The 16,749-nt window shown below is 31.6% G+C and overlaps 1 protein-coding gene across 12 annotated transcripts in view; it reads right to left on the bottom strand.

Moving 5' to 3' along the window:
- The window catches only part of LOC145248926 (dual specificity tyrosine-phosphorylation-regulated kinase 1A-like), a 443,307-nt gene that overhangs the window by 47,493 nt on the left and 379,065 nt on the right, over window positions 1–16,749 (bottom strand). For 8 of the 12 annotated variants that reach the window (XM_080110715.1, XM_080110717.1, XM_080110716.1 and 5 more), the window contains 5 exons: window positions 16,124–16,318; window positions 12,107–12,254; window positions 7,888–7,917; window positions 5,059–5,345; window positions 2,460–2,606 (listed from right to left, as the gene is read on the bottom strand). In XM_080110715.1, coding sequence (XP_079966841.1) covers window positions 2,460–2,606; window positions 5,059–5,345; window positions 7,888–7,917; window positions 12,107–12,254; window positions 16,124–16,318 — 807 coding nt within the window. The remainder of the gene's footprint in view (window positions 1–2,459; window positions 2,607–5,058; window positions 5,346–7,887; window positions 7,918–12,106; window positions 12,255–16,123; window positions 16,319–16,749) is intronic. The other 4 variants (XM_080110719.1, XM_080110712.1, XM_080110714.1 and 1 more) reach the window with 1 other exon arrangement.

The raw sequence follows: 16,749 nt of genomic DNA, 5'->3' as shown, positions 1-16,749 counted from the left end.
TGCTGTGAGCATTGAAGTCCCCATTAAAATGAAAGGGGTAGGGAGTTGTGCTATGAGGTTTTCTATTTCAATTTTATCTAGTTTGTATTTAGGGTGGATGCAGATTGAATAGTTGTTTGATGGAATAAAGCTTTCATTGTTACTGTTGGAAGGTTTGTTTATGTGTTATCTGGTATCATATTTTATTTCTTCATAGATTGGTTTTGCATCTCTTCTTTTTAGCAATTTGTTATAGTTAGTTTTTTTTTTTTTTTTTTTTTTTTTTTTTTTTAAACCTGCCTCCATTATCTCTAGTTTTAAATTTGTTCTGGTCTGTAGTTCTTGTTCTTGATGCAGAGCATTTTTTTTTTTTTTTTGTGACTAGTTTTTAGTTTTAGAATGGTTTGTGAGGGGTTTAGTTCTTTTCTTTCCTGGGATGTATTTGGTGATTATTTATTAGGTTTTGGGATGTTGTTAGTTCCTGTGATATTTTTATTTGGGAGTTATGTTTGGATTTTGGAATCTGATGAGGTTTTACTTTTGGTTGTGCGTTGTTTTCAAATACTGTTAGAGTTGATGGTAGTGGTTGTTATTAGGTGGTTTCTAATGTTTCAATTAGTTCTTAGAATAACTTTATTCGGGTTGTGATTTTTTTAAGTTCTCTTTTTCTTTTTTTGTTGTATTTGCATACAATTTATTTGAGTTTGTTAAGGGGTTGATTAAATGATCTTTCTGGCTTCAGTGAAGCATTGTCTTTTTATATATTTTATTTCATTTATTCTTTTTCTTTGATCCAGTTTCAGCAGAGAGGTGAGTATACTGGGTGATTTTCTTCACAGTTTATACATTTTGTTTCCTTGGCACTGTTTCCTGGTGTTCATTGCTGCCACATTTTTGGCATACTGCTTTTTTGGTGCAGTATTCTTGGTAATGGTCTCGTGAAGTGGTCTCAGGATACAAGTTTCTATTTTTATATCAATATCCCAATTTTGACTTCAGTTGGTGGGATGGGAGTGTTGAAGGTGTATTAGTATTTCTCACATTTTTTTTTATGGAGGATTTACTGTTATTAGGGCTTGTCATTAGCAGATTTATGAGGATGGGTCTTTCTGACAGAGCCCATCATCTAGTGGAATGTTACAGATTGGCAACTACTTTGCATCAGAGTCACCAGAATCTCATTCTAGAGCATTATGAGTCACCATCTATAGCCAACAGGTGCCTCCATTGAGAAACTTTTACTTTCTGCAAGGAGGCAGTTGGTGTAATCTGAAGCTCTATTAACAGGACCTATTTAAGGTATGGATTTGGTTTGACTTAGGTGTCTTGTTCTATGACACATAAGCTATTTCCAGGTTCAGCCATTTTGGTAAAAGTTCTTCAAGCTTCTTAAATCCTTAAACCTCAGCTCATAATGTTTAGCTTGGTTGTTTTACATCGTATAACTCTTCCTGGGCCACTCAATGCAGAATTTGATTATTTTGGTGCAAGTTTTTATACTTTAAAGTTCCTTATGCCTTCAAACACCCATCTACGATATTTGATCGGCTGGTTTTGTAGAATAAAATAAAGTAAAGGAAAGTAAAGGAAATTGTCGTTTTTGGTTTTGCAGAACATGATTAAGTTTTGCAAAGATAAACTTTAATGTATGGTGCATTTGTGTCAGGAAGCCAATATCTTTGGACAACCTGATCTGGTAGTACTAGAGCATGATGTTGAGTTGTAATTTGGCCGATGTAATAGCGTACAGACAATTAGCATCTCACTGACAGGCACAAGTAGACTGTGCCAAAAAGACATCACACCTATCCTGTTCTATTCTCACACCAGAAGCATACAGAAGAGACGGGACTCCAGGATATCAGATTTTGTTTGTGACAAAAGTTAGCGGACCTTGTAAGTCTCTTTACATTCTAGTAATCCTTTCAAATAAAGATGTTTGGTGTTTTTTTTTATGAAAGATGGTGACCTCTTTCTAATTCAATATGCAAGTACAGTTAGATACATCCAGACATGGCCAAATCTAACAATGACATTTTTCATCTGGATGTTCTTCTAAACCAATCATCTCCCAATTAAAGCACCATTCCTGGCTGGAGAGAAAGACTCAAGTAAATCTGAGAAGAACTCTTGATCTTCTTGATGGGAAAAACATTCAGTTTAGAATATTATGAATTGCATTATCAAATGGATTTTTATATGTATCTTTTTCTTTTTTTTTTTTTTTGAAAAAGATAAAATTTCTTTAATTGAATAAAATAAGTTTTAAGAATTGAAAGTCATTTTGGATTGTCTCCTTTTTCTTTTAATATAATTCTTTTGAAAATGAAAACAAAAAGTACTTCCGGTGAGTTAAAACACACTTATGACCTCATTTTTAGTAGATATGGAAGTTTAAAACATACAAACAATCCAACATTGGATAAAAAACACACACGCAATTCACGGATACCTCAAAACAAAATGAAATTGAAAATTACCTCATTGGAACCAGCAAAGAGAGGCTCACCCGTGTGCATCTCAACTAAGATACATCCGAGACTCCACATATCGATAGCCAGGTCGTATGGGATTCCTAATAACACTTCCGGTGATCGGTAGAAACGACTTTGAATATATTGGTAAATCTAACAAACAGAAAAAAAAAAAAAAAAGACTTGATGTAATAACTTGGATCATAAAAAAAGGTTGTTTAAAAAAATTGGGATTTTAGTAAAGGTTATTTTTTTTTTTTTTTTTAGCGGTGGCAAACTTTAAAATAAATCATAAAACAATACCCGATTTATTTCAATTTTTAACATTTATAATTTAAATACAATTTCACTTGTTTTTATCATTTTGGTACTTATACAGAGGAAGTATGATGCTGAAATAATAGCATTATTTAGAAACCTGTATTTACTTATTTGTGGACTGTTATCCTCATCTTCATAGTTGTTGTTTCACGTTTCAGCCACGTCGTCCTCTGACCTTCTTCAAGTGATATAAAACAACAACTATGAAGATGACGATGTCATAGAAATGGATGTCCACAAATAAATAAATACAGAAATTACTCATCTCAAAGGATTCCAATAAAACAAAATAATAAAATTATTTAGAAATCTGTTCTAAACATGGAGGGGGGGGGTTGTAACTATTCTGTACTTTCATCTCACAATTTCAAGAAACTTAAAACTTGAATTTAACTTAAAAATACTATAAAAAAAAATAGCATGGTACCATCTCTGCATAAGCACCATTATTTCTTTTAGAAACATAGTTTTAGTAAATCAAAAGTTTAGGAGCAATGTGGAAACTCATTTATTTGGTGTAAAGAAGCTTTATTGAAAAGAAAATGGAACTTATATCTTGATTCTTCCATTTTGCTCAAGATCTTCTTCCATATTTTAATTCATCTTCTGTATGTATATAACTGCTCAATATTCTAGAACTTTGCAGTAGTATAAAATATACACTTATCGCAAATATTTTATTCCATCGAAGGTATTCGTCAGACTAACAGTTAACCTGGCAAATTCTCATAGTAGAAACAAACAAACATTTGTGTAGCTCACTTGCTATAAATGTGTTTTGACACTATTAAATAAAGGCACACAAATGTTTATACACTTGCAGAATATTATGGTTTGTTCTTTAAAATAAAAAACAGTATTTTTTATGTGCAAAAAGAAATTTAATGTCTATTTAATCAGTAAAAAGCATAAAAATATGCATTAGTTTGTTTTAACACAAAAGTTGTGGTTTTAAGATTGAAGGAAATAAAATAACAAATAAAATAATTTATAAAATTAGAGGAAAGATCGATTTTTATTTTAAAAACTTAGAAAGACAGCCATAAATGTAATCATGTTAGTAGTAACTAAAATTTTGTAAAAATCTTTTATTATCGACAGTCTGATTGTTTGACAGATCTTGCTTGCTAGAACTTCAGACCATGACATTTTTCAGTGCAAAAGCTTGAATCTATATTCACAATGGTCACATTATTGTGCTCTGTGTGGCATGTGGCTCTATCCTGCTGAAACCACATGATGAATTGCCAAACCAAGCTGAACTAAAAATAACCGATAGTTTCCAAATCTGCAATTAAAAATATTTAAAGTTTGTCACCTCTAAGAACCCCCCCCCCCAAAAAAAAACAAAAAAACTATACAATTGTGAATTGTTATGATTGTAGAGGAAGGGTGGATGATGGGTGGGTGCTTTAGAAAAAGTTAATTACAGAGGCTCAAATTAGATCTATTTAGTCTAGAAAGAGGTGTAAAGAATAATTTAGCAATAATAAGAAATCATATAAACAGAGAGTAAAGACATACAGTGTGAAGATGTAGGAAATTGAAACCTGACCAATGACGGTTGAGAACATGTATTGTATGGAGAGAAATAATAGAATGATACGATGGATGTGTGATGCGAGTCTTAAAGACAGATACAGATCTGATGACCTCAGAGGAAGATTAAATCTGGACAGTATCGAGAAGTGTGTGTAGAACAGGAAACTTTGTTGATATGGTCACATTGAAAAAAATGGATGAAAGTTCTTTGGTTAGTAAACGTAGATCAATTGAGGTAGCAGGTTTCAGAAGGTCTAGGAAAATGTGGGAGGAAGTGATACAGATGGGGTTTGTAAGCAAGATGGATAAATAAAGCCCTGACCAGAGGTAGGTTAGTTCAAAAGTCAATTGACTAGAGGCAACATTATCTGCTCTTTTTGACTTCCAGTTTTTGCTGTCCATTAGAACAGATATGAATTAGATATGGGCAAGATATGAGCTTTTACATTATCATTAGAGGGAGGGATCATATTTTGCTTGTCACTGTTGTCCCGTTTACAGAGCAGAAACTGGGAGTCAAAATGAGCAAACAATCTTGATTTTAACCATGCAATTTTTTCAAAGCCATCTAACACATACCAGCTTGCAAGACTAATGATAATGATGATGATGATGCATGCAAGAAACGGAAATTGAAACCCCAAAAAACGAATTAATGACTTTTGGGAAACTTAAGAATGTGGTTTGGTTATATTATAGCTTTGTCACATTAGCAAGTGATAGGAGATGCAAAGCCACTTACCCTTTGTCCTAACTGACATGAGCTGCCAAAGTCAACAATTTTTATAGCACTGCGTTTTGGGTTACACAGGAGAATATTTTCAGGTTTCAAGTCACAATGGATGATGTTCAGCTCGGGTGTCGCAAGGAACAGCAATGCGGTGCACAACTGCTGAGCAAACTTGCGTGTTAAGTTCAGGGACACGCCCCGGAAATTGGTGTTTCGTAACAAATCGTACAAATTGTAAGACAACAGCTCGAACACTAGGCACAAGTGGTTTCGGAACATAAAATGCCTTTTCAGTTTCACTGGAAAGAAAGCAAAAAAAAAAAAAAAAAAAAATGTTTAATAAATATTGGTTTACAAATAATCGACAACAACAAATAAAACATTGTCATTTTTTTCATAATCACAATACCATGAAAATATTTTCAATCTGAATATGTCAACAAGTGTAAAGTCTTGGACTATTGTGCAATTTAATAAATAGTTTTGATTCTTGTCTAAAATTCAACCTAATTAAAAACAAAAATACAGAAAAATCTTTATGATGTAAGTACTTGTTATGGAATGAAAATGTCATATTCCAAAAATCATATGAATTGATCAAGTAGTTTTATTAAGAAAAAAAAAAAAAAAAATCTCAAACAAGGGAGATAACAATAATTCATACTTACTATATGTTGTAATGCGTACAAATTCCCACTAATTGCTTTAAAATGATTTTCTTTATAAAAATAAAAGTATTTAATCAATTTATGTAATCTTCAGAATATAATATATTCATTTTGTCATGGGCATGAACATCATACAGATTTTAGTTTATTTTTTTTAAAAATAGGGCGAATTTTGGACAAGAACCAAATGATTTTATTCATTCTAAATTGCATCATTGTTTGGTTTCAATTCCTATTATAAACATGCATACTTACATGCTGCTTCATAAGATGTGAACATTTCTTTATAATTTATCTTATATTATTTAACCATATATAAATATACCTACCTATATATATAAAAAAAAAAGCCAACTGCACATTTAACAGTGTTTCTTAAATAAAATATACACATATTTATTTATATAGATGTATCTGCGGATATACAACTTCAATACCTATCTTCCATTAAGTAAATTCATATAAATTTTGTTGAATCTTGATTTTGTTGTTGCCATTTTTTGCAGGAGATACAATGCCAACATCTCTAAATGAAAGTGATACGATAGAACTGACCAGATTCTAACTTGACACATCTTAGTCATCAGTCCGTGTTGTTATCGACAACCAACATCACCGGTCTACTTTCCAATCAAGTTCTGTTAATGAAATTTTTAAGTAAATAGATGGTTCATCTGCCTTATCCAGGTTTTTTTCTTTTTTTATTGATCATATACAAATTATCTAATATTTATTTGATAGATGCAAGTTCCAAACCCACTTGCGTTACTTTCAATAATTACTGGAAAAAGAAAATATATATGTCAGTCTATATAATAAATGGAGGTAGCATGCCTTCGTTCCAGCAGCCATAACTGGGTAAGGAGTTTTAAATAAGTTACAATTATACAATTGTAACTTAGTATCACCCACACTGAAGATTGAACGATCATCCTCCAGAAAAGTTTCACTTAGAATCAAATTTTGCTTAGTACTTTATCCATTATGCCACAAGTCCTTGCACCTTATCCATAATAAGTGCAAAATGATATTTAAGGTCCCCACATTAATGTGGGAAATTGTTAGAGTCAATTATATATATATATATATATATATATATATATATATATATATAGCTAAGAGAAGTAATCCACTTTTTAGAAGCACGGAGAAAATGAAATTCAAAATTAAGTTAGAAAGAACGACCACGTACGCATATTTTTTTTTTTTTTTTAAATAAACAAACATTTATTTAAAGTTTCAAACTTTCGGCTTATAACAAAGCCTTCATCAGGAATATTTTATTTTTTAAAAACAATACATTTTTTTTTTTTTTTCTTACTTGCAATGGTGTAGTTTATTTAAAAAAAAAACATGCATGTGGTCGTTCTTTTACTTTTCTTTACTACATTAGCGCAGGAACAGGGTGCTTCTCTACTGGACTGGACAATACACGCTCAACATCTTCGACAAATAAACTATGCCAAACAACACCATGGCAAGTAGGAAAAAAAAAATCTGTTGTTTTTAAAAAAATAATAAAATATTCCTGATGAAGGCTTTGTTATAAGCTGAAAATTTGAAACTTTAAATGAATGTTTTTCTATTTAAAATAAAAAATATGCGCACAAGGTCGTTCTTTCTAACCTCATGTTTTGAATATATATATATATATATATATATATATATATATATATATATATATATATATATAAGAGAGAGGAGGGGGGGCGATAGCAGAGACCACTTGAAAGTTGCCAAAATCCCTAAGTAAAATTGATACAATGGAATTGATTGGATTTGAACTTAGCACACTGCGGTCATCATTTAACCAACATAATCTCCTTACCTAATATTTAAGAGGTATTACTTTAAATTTTTAATGGAATTGTAAATTAAATGAATGGCCTCTGTTGTTTATCCATTTTTTTTTTTTTTTTTTTTTTTAAAATTATAAACAAATTATCTATAATTTATTTTGGTGGATGTAAAGTTCGTACCTACTTGGGTAACTTAATAATAATTGTGGAAAAAAATATGTCAGTGCGAAAGAAACAAAAGAAAAATGGTATATGAATGTGTGTATCATACATATATTCGGGTTTTAACAATAGATTTTTATAATTAAATTTTCCTATGTATATATTTGTAAGTATATTATACATATAAATATATTTATATTATTTATATTTACCTGTTCCGGAAGAATTCCGCAATTCCCCGGCTGTAGGAAAAATTGCAGGAGTTTAGGAAACCCAAAAATAATAAATTCAAATCCAAAATTAAAAAAATGGTCCATAGATATTCTTCAGAAATTTAATGCATACAAACAAAAAAGACGCATGTATGTATATAATAAAAAGAGAAAAAATATTAAGCTATATAAAATGAAATGCAATCATCATGCAAGATTATAAAAAAAAGTAGAAATAATAATGGTTCTTGCCCAGAATTCGCCCTACACACAAAAACAAAAATAAAGAAAAATTTGTATGATGTACATATCTGTGATGAAAACAAAGATTATATTCCAAAAATCATGTAAATTGATCAAATAATTTTATTTTTATAAAAAAAATTTTTTTCTTTATTCTTGCTTTTTTTTTTTCATGGGGAAAATTCTGGACAAGCACCTTTTCTTACTAATACAATCCTCAGAGTACAGCGATTTAGAAGTACGAATTTTGGGTCTGATGTGGATAAGGGAAGCAAGAAAATTGAAAAAGCTATTATCTTCTCTACCTATAGCAAAGTTGAGTTGAGTTACTTCTTGAACTGACAATAAGATTAAAAAGCCATTGTAATTGAAAATTTTGTTTTTGGTGTAACTTTACTATAGTGCGTCGTCCAAACCAATCATATTTTCATAAAGGCATTTCGGGAAAAAACATTACGTACTTACATGTCATATCAAAATTAGTATAAATTCCAAAATTATGAAATACCGTCCAAATTAACTAGAGCTAATTTGCAGGAAAAAAGTGTGTAGAATTATTGAGAATAAGCAAGATGGCCGACTTGATAGCATTTATCTCCTCCTGATTTTTAGTATCTAAAGGGTTAATTCACAGTGAAATTACAACTTTGAAAAATTCTGTTTTTACTTGTAATTATTTTTCTACTGGAACATTTTTTATAAGTCTTGAAATTTATATTAATTTTGGCATGACACGTAAGTATGTAATAATATTTTTCTTTGAAATGCATTTTTTCAAAGCTACACTATAGGAAAGTTGCACCAAATTTTCTATACAAGAAAACCATTATGGCAAGCGATGGCAAAAAAAGTTAACTAATTTGCATATTACTTAACAAAAAAACTCAGTTTATTACTAGTTTTTTTTTTTCTGTTTTCTTGTTTGATGATTAATTTCTTTTCAGTATTACACATAATTCTATTTACGCATATTTTCTACATCATACATAAATAATGAGCATTTGGGTGAAAAGACGCAACAATTCAGAAAAACCTGACATTAATAAGAATCTTCTGCCACTCATTTTTCAAGAGCAATGCAAAACAAAAATGAAAAATATTCCCAAGTAACACCACATTGAGATATATATATATATATATATATATGGCCTATCTGTTGTTCGGTTGTAACCATTACGACTATTCATTCCACTTTAATTTCATTCATAAAGTCATAAATTGTGATGTATCTGTTAAAGACATTTTTACATAACTAAAAATAATAAGTCTCTTCACATTTACATTGCCCTTATTATCATTATCTATATATTAATAGTGTTGTGGAGACGCCTATTAATTAACATAGGCTGGTGAGTGAGATATATAAAGGTATCAATCACCAATACCGGGGCAGTCCGGCAACGACCGTCAAATAGGTAAGACACTTATGCTGCCTCCAGTAAGACATGCAACACGCCACCTGCCGGAATATCTCCAACTGAAGTATATCTGAAGACATGTAAATATGTATATAACTTTTCTTCCTAATATATTATTGTATACCTTTACTTTCGTGTTCTTGTTAATTATTTGTGCAGACGCAAAAAATAGGATAGTGTGTGTTATTTTGTATGTCACGCTTATATCCAAGTGACTGTCATTTAATTGTTATGGACTTTCATTTCTTTTATAAATAATTTTACCAAGAATTCTTCATAAGTTTGGTAAAATTATTTATAAAAGAAATATATATATATATATATATATATATATATATATATATATATATATATATATATATATATATATATATGATGAGAATAATGGAAATAGTATTCTGATAAAATATAGAAATAAAAATGAACAAGCCAAATTATGTGTTTATCGACATTTCGTCTTTATTTCGAGACTTTCTCTGGATGAATATATATATATATATATTTTTTCCATAAGTTTTGGTTCAAGCTGATGCATTCAAGTCATATGGATATATTTTTTAAATTGTGACTTTATAATATATAAAAATTGATGGAACATTAACTCTGTAATAATATAAACAAAATCTGCAAGAATTAAAATATATTTAAGCGTACTTTATGATTGGACTACGCCAGGCGTCCCTGCTAGCTTAAATAAATACTTTTACAGTTTTAACCAAAGAGCTACAATTATATCAGAGCATCTCCATTTACACTGAACATCCACAGAATGCCAACATCAATATATTACATATGAATGAATACCCTGTGGTATTTCCACAGGTCCCACTAGTTATTTATAATTTTTAAAAGTGAAAAGACTTTTTTTGCCATGTAAATTATGTTTGTCATATGTACAGACACATATGCAAATTTGATAACTTAGTTGAGAAAAGAGAAAAATTCTTTCTTTAAATGCTCAGAGACAAAGCAAAATTAGAGAGCAGTTGACTCAGTATAGGATGAGGAAGGGCAATAGAAATACATGAATAGCTAAAAGAAATATGGATAACTTATTCAATCAATTACATGACTAATTTGAACAATTAAAACATTTTTTTAAAACAACTTAATACCAGAACTAAAGTACATTTAAGCATGTATTTTGTAATTAAAGTATATAGGAAAAGAGCCTTATGCAAAAAAAAAAAAAAATGTTTATTGACTCAGCTAATTATAATTATACAAACAGATGTTCTTTTCATGTAAACTAAGAGAAAAATAACACTAAACGAGTTATCTACCTTGTAACAAAATATTTGAATATATTTTATTAAATGTTTTTTTTTATCAATGTGTAAGAATATCAGTTTCTAACATGGGTTCCTGTCGGATCACTCAAGTTAAATAATCCTAAGTCTAGTCCGTATGAGTGACTATTTGGGAATACTAAATGAGTAACTATTAGTATGATTGACTGTTTGGGAATACTAAATGCCATAAGTTTGTAAAATTAGTTTGTCTACATTTGGGAAAAGTTTACTTCTTAGGCTGATTAACTATTGAGTTTTGATAGGGTCTTTCACTGGTTATTCCAGCATTGATTTTGGTCATATTTAAGCAATCTCAAGTCAGTTGAAATACACTTATAAGTTGTGCAACTCCAGCTTTACTATAAACTTTTTTGCTGTACATTTTTTCAGAGTGTTGTCTTTATTCATATTGAATATACATCCCAAAATTTCAATGTGGAGAAGAAAAAAAAAACAAAAAACAAAAAAAAACAACTAAAACCCAGTTTGAAGGAAACCTATGTATGATTGTAAAAAAGAAAAATACACCGTGATGGTTAAATAAGGGAATGACATGCATGATAAATCATAAACTGAAGTCGTTTTTTTTTAAAATATCAAGTCAGTTATGTGGTTTGAAACAACACCAAATTTATGGTGAATTAAGAAAGGAAAATATAAAAGAAATAGTTTGTGATAATTGGATGGGAACTTTAATTAGTAATGGAAATAAGAGACAGTACATGTGCAGAAATAGAGGATGCTTAGAAGAGGAGGAGAGAAAGGGGAGAAGAGAAAGAGAGGATTCTTAGAGGTGAAGAGAAAGAGAGGATACGTTCAAAAAAGTGGAAGAGGGGAGAAAAAGAGAGGACGCGTTAGACAAACGGGGGGAGAGGACGCGTTAGACAAACGGGGGGAGAGGACGCGTTAGACAAACGGGGGGAGAGGACGCGTTAGACAAACGGGGGGAGAGGACGCGTTAGACAAACAGGGGGAGAGGACGCGTTAGACAAACGGGGGGAGAGGACGCGTTAGACAAACGGGGGGAGAGGACGCGTTAGACAAACGGGGGGAGAGGACGCGTTAGACAAACGGGGGGAGAGGACGCGTTAGACAAACGGGGGGAGAGGACGCGTTAGACAAACGGGAGGAGAGGACGCGTTAGACAAACGGGAGGAGAGGACGTGTTAGATAAACGGGGGGAGAGGACGCATTAGACAAACGGAGGATAGAACAGGAGTTGGAGAGGATGTGATAGGGGAGAAAGAAAAAGAATGTTATACGTACCTATGTAGTATTTACTTTCTATATCATGTTTATTCATTAGTTCAAGAAGACGCACTTCAATTTGCGCCTGATTTAGGAATGGCTTCTTGTTTTTTATTATCTTCACTGCAACGTATTCTAGATCAACATGATCATAGGCCTTCACAACCTGAAACGAAAGAAAAACAGAAAATACAAAACATCTTGGCAATTGAAAAATTTCTTGTTGAAAAGTAACATTAAATCACTACAAAATAATTATAATGTATTTGTAGGTACAGGTTTTCCGTTTGATCACTACCACACATGATGTAACAGCTTCCAATGAAGAGCTAATAGAATGAGAAGTGGTGGGTGGGAGGGGGTTGCGATGTATTAAACACAAAAGTTTATTTTCATCTTTGCTCCAATCACCACCAAAAATAAATTTTATTAAACAGCATCCGAGAATAAAATCAGAGTTGCAAAGACAGAAATACAATTTTGGTTTCTGATTTTAAAATCCTCGAATATTCAATCATAATCTGAGTCAGATACAAAAAAATCCTGCTTTGAACATTCTTACGAGTCCAATTCCGCAATCCTTGTTTTAATGTAATATTGGTTCTTCTCCAGAATTTCCCGATGTTAAAAAAACCAAAGTAAAGAGAAATCTACAGATTATATACATATCTGTGATGAAACAAAAAATATCATATTCCAAAAATCACATAAATTGATCAAGTAATTTTATTTTTAAAATTCAATTTTATGAATATCCAAGTAGTGACTGTCTTGCCCGCCATTTTGAAAAATATTTCAAGAAAGAAAGGGAGGATAACTCAACAAAACTTCATACTAGATTTACTCAATTCCCATTAGTCACTTAAAAATGATTTTCTTTATAAAAATAAAACTACTTAATTTATGTAACTTTTTGGAATGGGGTATTTTTGTTTTGTCACTGGTATGTACATAATACAGATTTTTCTGTAATTTTGGTTTTTAATATGGGGGAATTTTGGACCCAAATATTTTATTGTGATATAAACATGTTGCTTATTTTTTGTAAGCTTAACTGATCGATTTGAAAAATCTACCATTTCTGTCATTATATATATATGTGAAGGTCATTCCAAAAGTAAGGCCTCCTAATTTTTTTAATAAAAAAAAAAAAAACCCATTAAAGAGCTATGAAGATGGGGGCTATACCATTAAAACCAGCAATCTTTTGTGCTCTACAATTTATTTTTCTACTTAGTCACCAACATTCTCAATCTATTTTTGCCAGCTTTTTTGATGCGTCAATCTTAAAAGTTCGGAGCGCGTTTTGTCACTCACACTCTGAAATCATCAAACTCATCGCCTAACTTCGCTGACATAAACTGTATCAGCTTTGTAAATGTTCAACAGACGCTGATGAATGTTGATTGGTTCAATTTTTTCTGCATGAAGAATGCAATGACATCTGTTTTTGATGCATATTCATGACGAGGTTTGCTTTCTAGGACAGAAAGATGAAACTTTCAGGTCATGAATACATGTTTAGTCATCATAACAATGTAATTTGTAATCCCCTCTGATCCGTTCGGGCGGAATGAGAGGTGGCATTACTTTTGGAACATCCTCCGTATAACAAACCGGATAAAATTTACATCCATAGGATAAAAAATCCAGAGGAGCCTTACTGTGTTCATGATAGTGTCCAATTATAAATAGAGCTGTTTAATTGTTATAAAGATTTTTATTTATACAAAGATTATTTTGCTACACATTTGCAAAAAATGTTTCAGTCACAGCCATGAGAAACCTGACTTGATAGAGTTGAAAAATATCTTTCCATTCCACTTTCATTCTTTCGAATGAGGCAAATCTAATCTTCAACAAACAGGTAATTAATTCAAATTATTTTTAAATTTAACTGTTCAGTTCTCCATTGATTTACATAATTTTATTTTAGTTTTTAAAAGAATTTTTTGAAAGCAATACAGACTTTGCTAAACTTCTAACATTTCAGAAGCAAAAATAAACATTATTAGTTGTAGCACAACTGTCCTCAACAAAAATGAACAGTGAACTAAAAGCAATCTGATCAGGTTTTGCGATTGGCTTTCTTGACCAGATTTAAGTCCAGTGATCAATAGTTAATTATCACTTCCTGCATAGATGACTGTAAATATGAAACACTAGTGTCTGTACGTATAAAAATATTAATATTTACTGAAAAAAATAAATAAAAAAATAATATATATATATATATATATATATATATATATATATATATGGACGTGGCTCAGAGGCTAAGGAATGAGAATGGAGAGATGTACATTTTGGTTTTGATTCTAGCTAATGGCATCCTGTAAGCCTCTCCTGCCCAGGTCAGCAGATGGCCTCTGACCTCGTCGGAAATGAAATGGTCGTAATTGTCTTCTTCCGGGAGATCTTCACATAAATTCTCAGCGTCTCAGGTTTCGTGTTGATTCTGCTGAAAATCAATTAACTTTGCATGTGCGACAGGAAAGAAAAACAGACTCTGGGGGTTCTAGCTATGAAAAAGTTGATTTCACAAAAATTACAAGTTTTTACATATATACATCATTCAATTCAATTATGCCAAAAACAAAGATTCTCCAAAACTCTTATTCTTTATTTTTACGATGGTGGTCAGGATGGATGGAGGAGGGGTCTGTGGCGTTTTTGGAGTGTGTTTTTCTCGAGATTCGGCTTCAATCTGTCTAATTCGGCCTGGGTATTTTCTTAAATACTAAGGTAACGGGGTTGGTTGGGCGATCCGCCCAGCCAACCAGAACCCAACACGTCAAACAGGAAATACCCTGAATATTTCCTGTCATTTTATTACACAATAAAATATCTGTCTATTTTTCCAAAGCATAGTAAATTTGTCCCTTTTTATAGGTCACCTGTCGCTGTCCGGGATTCAATCAACGTTTAACGGACAATCTCAGTATTTTTACCCAGCTTTACTGAGGGTTTTAAGAGGTTTTAATCCCCCCCAATGGGGAGAAGTATCGCTCTTCAAGACGGTCACATCATACCCAAGTTATGTATACATATTTTTAGTTTTGATCTCACTACTATAAATTAGGTTCAATATAATAATCAATAGAGAATTGTCTCTGTAATAATAAAGACGTAATCTGCACGAATTAAAATATCATATTTAAACGTATCTTATGACCAGGCAATGCCAGATGACCTGCTAGTATATCGCCTTTACTCCTCAAAATTTCATACTATTGTGCCCACACGTGTGTGGCCCCCGACAGATTGCAGACTCCCAACGTCGTGTGTCATGAATTTTTCGCTCAACTATTCTTCTAATTGCTGGATCGTCATTTTCTTGCCGGCGACTGACGATGGGAACACACGTGGGTTCACTAAGTAGAAATATTAAAATAAAACAAACACGAAAAACACAAATGCCAATGTTTCACATATATTTGACAGTTGGACTTGGGTGTGTGTGTGTGTGTGCTTGTTTGTTTTCTGCACGTTCTATCGATGTTACGTTCGCCTGTCAGTCGCAATTCATCTTGATCTGTTTCATTGTCCATTCTAAAAACGGTCCATCCGTTGTCCGACGCTGCTCGTTATCAAGTCCCATCCGCCGCAAACGGCATCTAGATCTAGTTGTCAACTGTCTTCTATGTCAGTATCGGAAGTCCCTCAACCCCGGCTACCGTAAGCTGCCCTTCCCTATGTTATCTATTCTGTAGGTTTCTATTGACATTGTCAAATCTAAAAGGCTTGATCTAAAAATACCTTATCTATTGTTTGCTACTTCCAATCGTTTATTGTAAGAGACTTCCTATTCCTTTGTCTATTGCCCCCCCCCCTTCTCAGTACTTAGTGAATCAGGTCCCCTTTATAGTATCACACTATTTAAAAGTATAATCTTGAAAATTTTTTAGTCTTACAAAAAAAAAAAGTTTAAAGAAAATCAAATACAATTTTTTTTTTTAAATTTTAATATTTGTTTGCTCATTAAAAAAAAATCCTCACCTTGTTCGCCCATAATTTTAGGTCAAGAATGCTTACCTGGCCAAAAGAGCCTTTTCCAATTAAGGAATCGATTTCATATCTCTCCATCCACTTCTCTCCCGGGGTGATTATGTAGTCATGGTTTGTGTCATCATAACCATCGTTATATACAGGTACGTTCGTACGCCCCTTTTTATGTATTGATTCATCGTGTGGCAGTTGTGCCCGGCGTTTCTTCTTTGCATAGTAGACCTGAAGAAGCAGAAAAAGAAAATAACCTTGTTAGGATTATTCGATGCTTGTCTGTAACCAAAGCTGTGTCTTTTTTTTTTTTTTTTTTTTTTTTTTTTGAAATCTGAAACATTGAATCACAAAATCTATATCAATTTGAGTCTTTACTAAAATGCAAATATAAGGAATGTGGGGTTTAAAAAATTTTTTAAGATAAGAATTATTTATTTATATTGTTTGGACTGTTTTTCACATTTTTGTCATTGTTTTCACATTTTATCTCATGTAACATTCGACCATCTTCACATGTACTATTTTAAACTCTGAAATCTTTATACCAAATTTAAAATTGTCCCTTTTATCTTATTAATATTTTTGCTATTATTTGCTATAATATTAATATATGTTATATTATTAATATTTTTGCTATTATGTGCAAATACAAAAGTTAC

The sequence above is a fragment of the Euprymna scolopes genome, chromosome 27 (assembly GCF_053919585.1).
Source record: "Euprymna scolopes isolate OS-2025 chromosome 27, ASM5391958v1, whole genome shotgun sequence".
Taxonomy (NCBI): domain Eukaryota; kingdom Metazoa; phylum Mollusca; class Cephalopoda; order Sepiida; family Sepiolidae; genus Euprymna; species Euprymna scolopes.
This window is presented reverse-complemented; position numbering and strand designations above follow the sequence as displayed.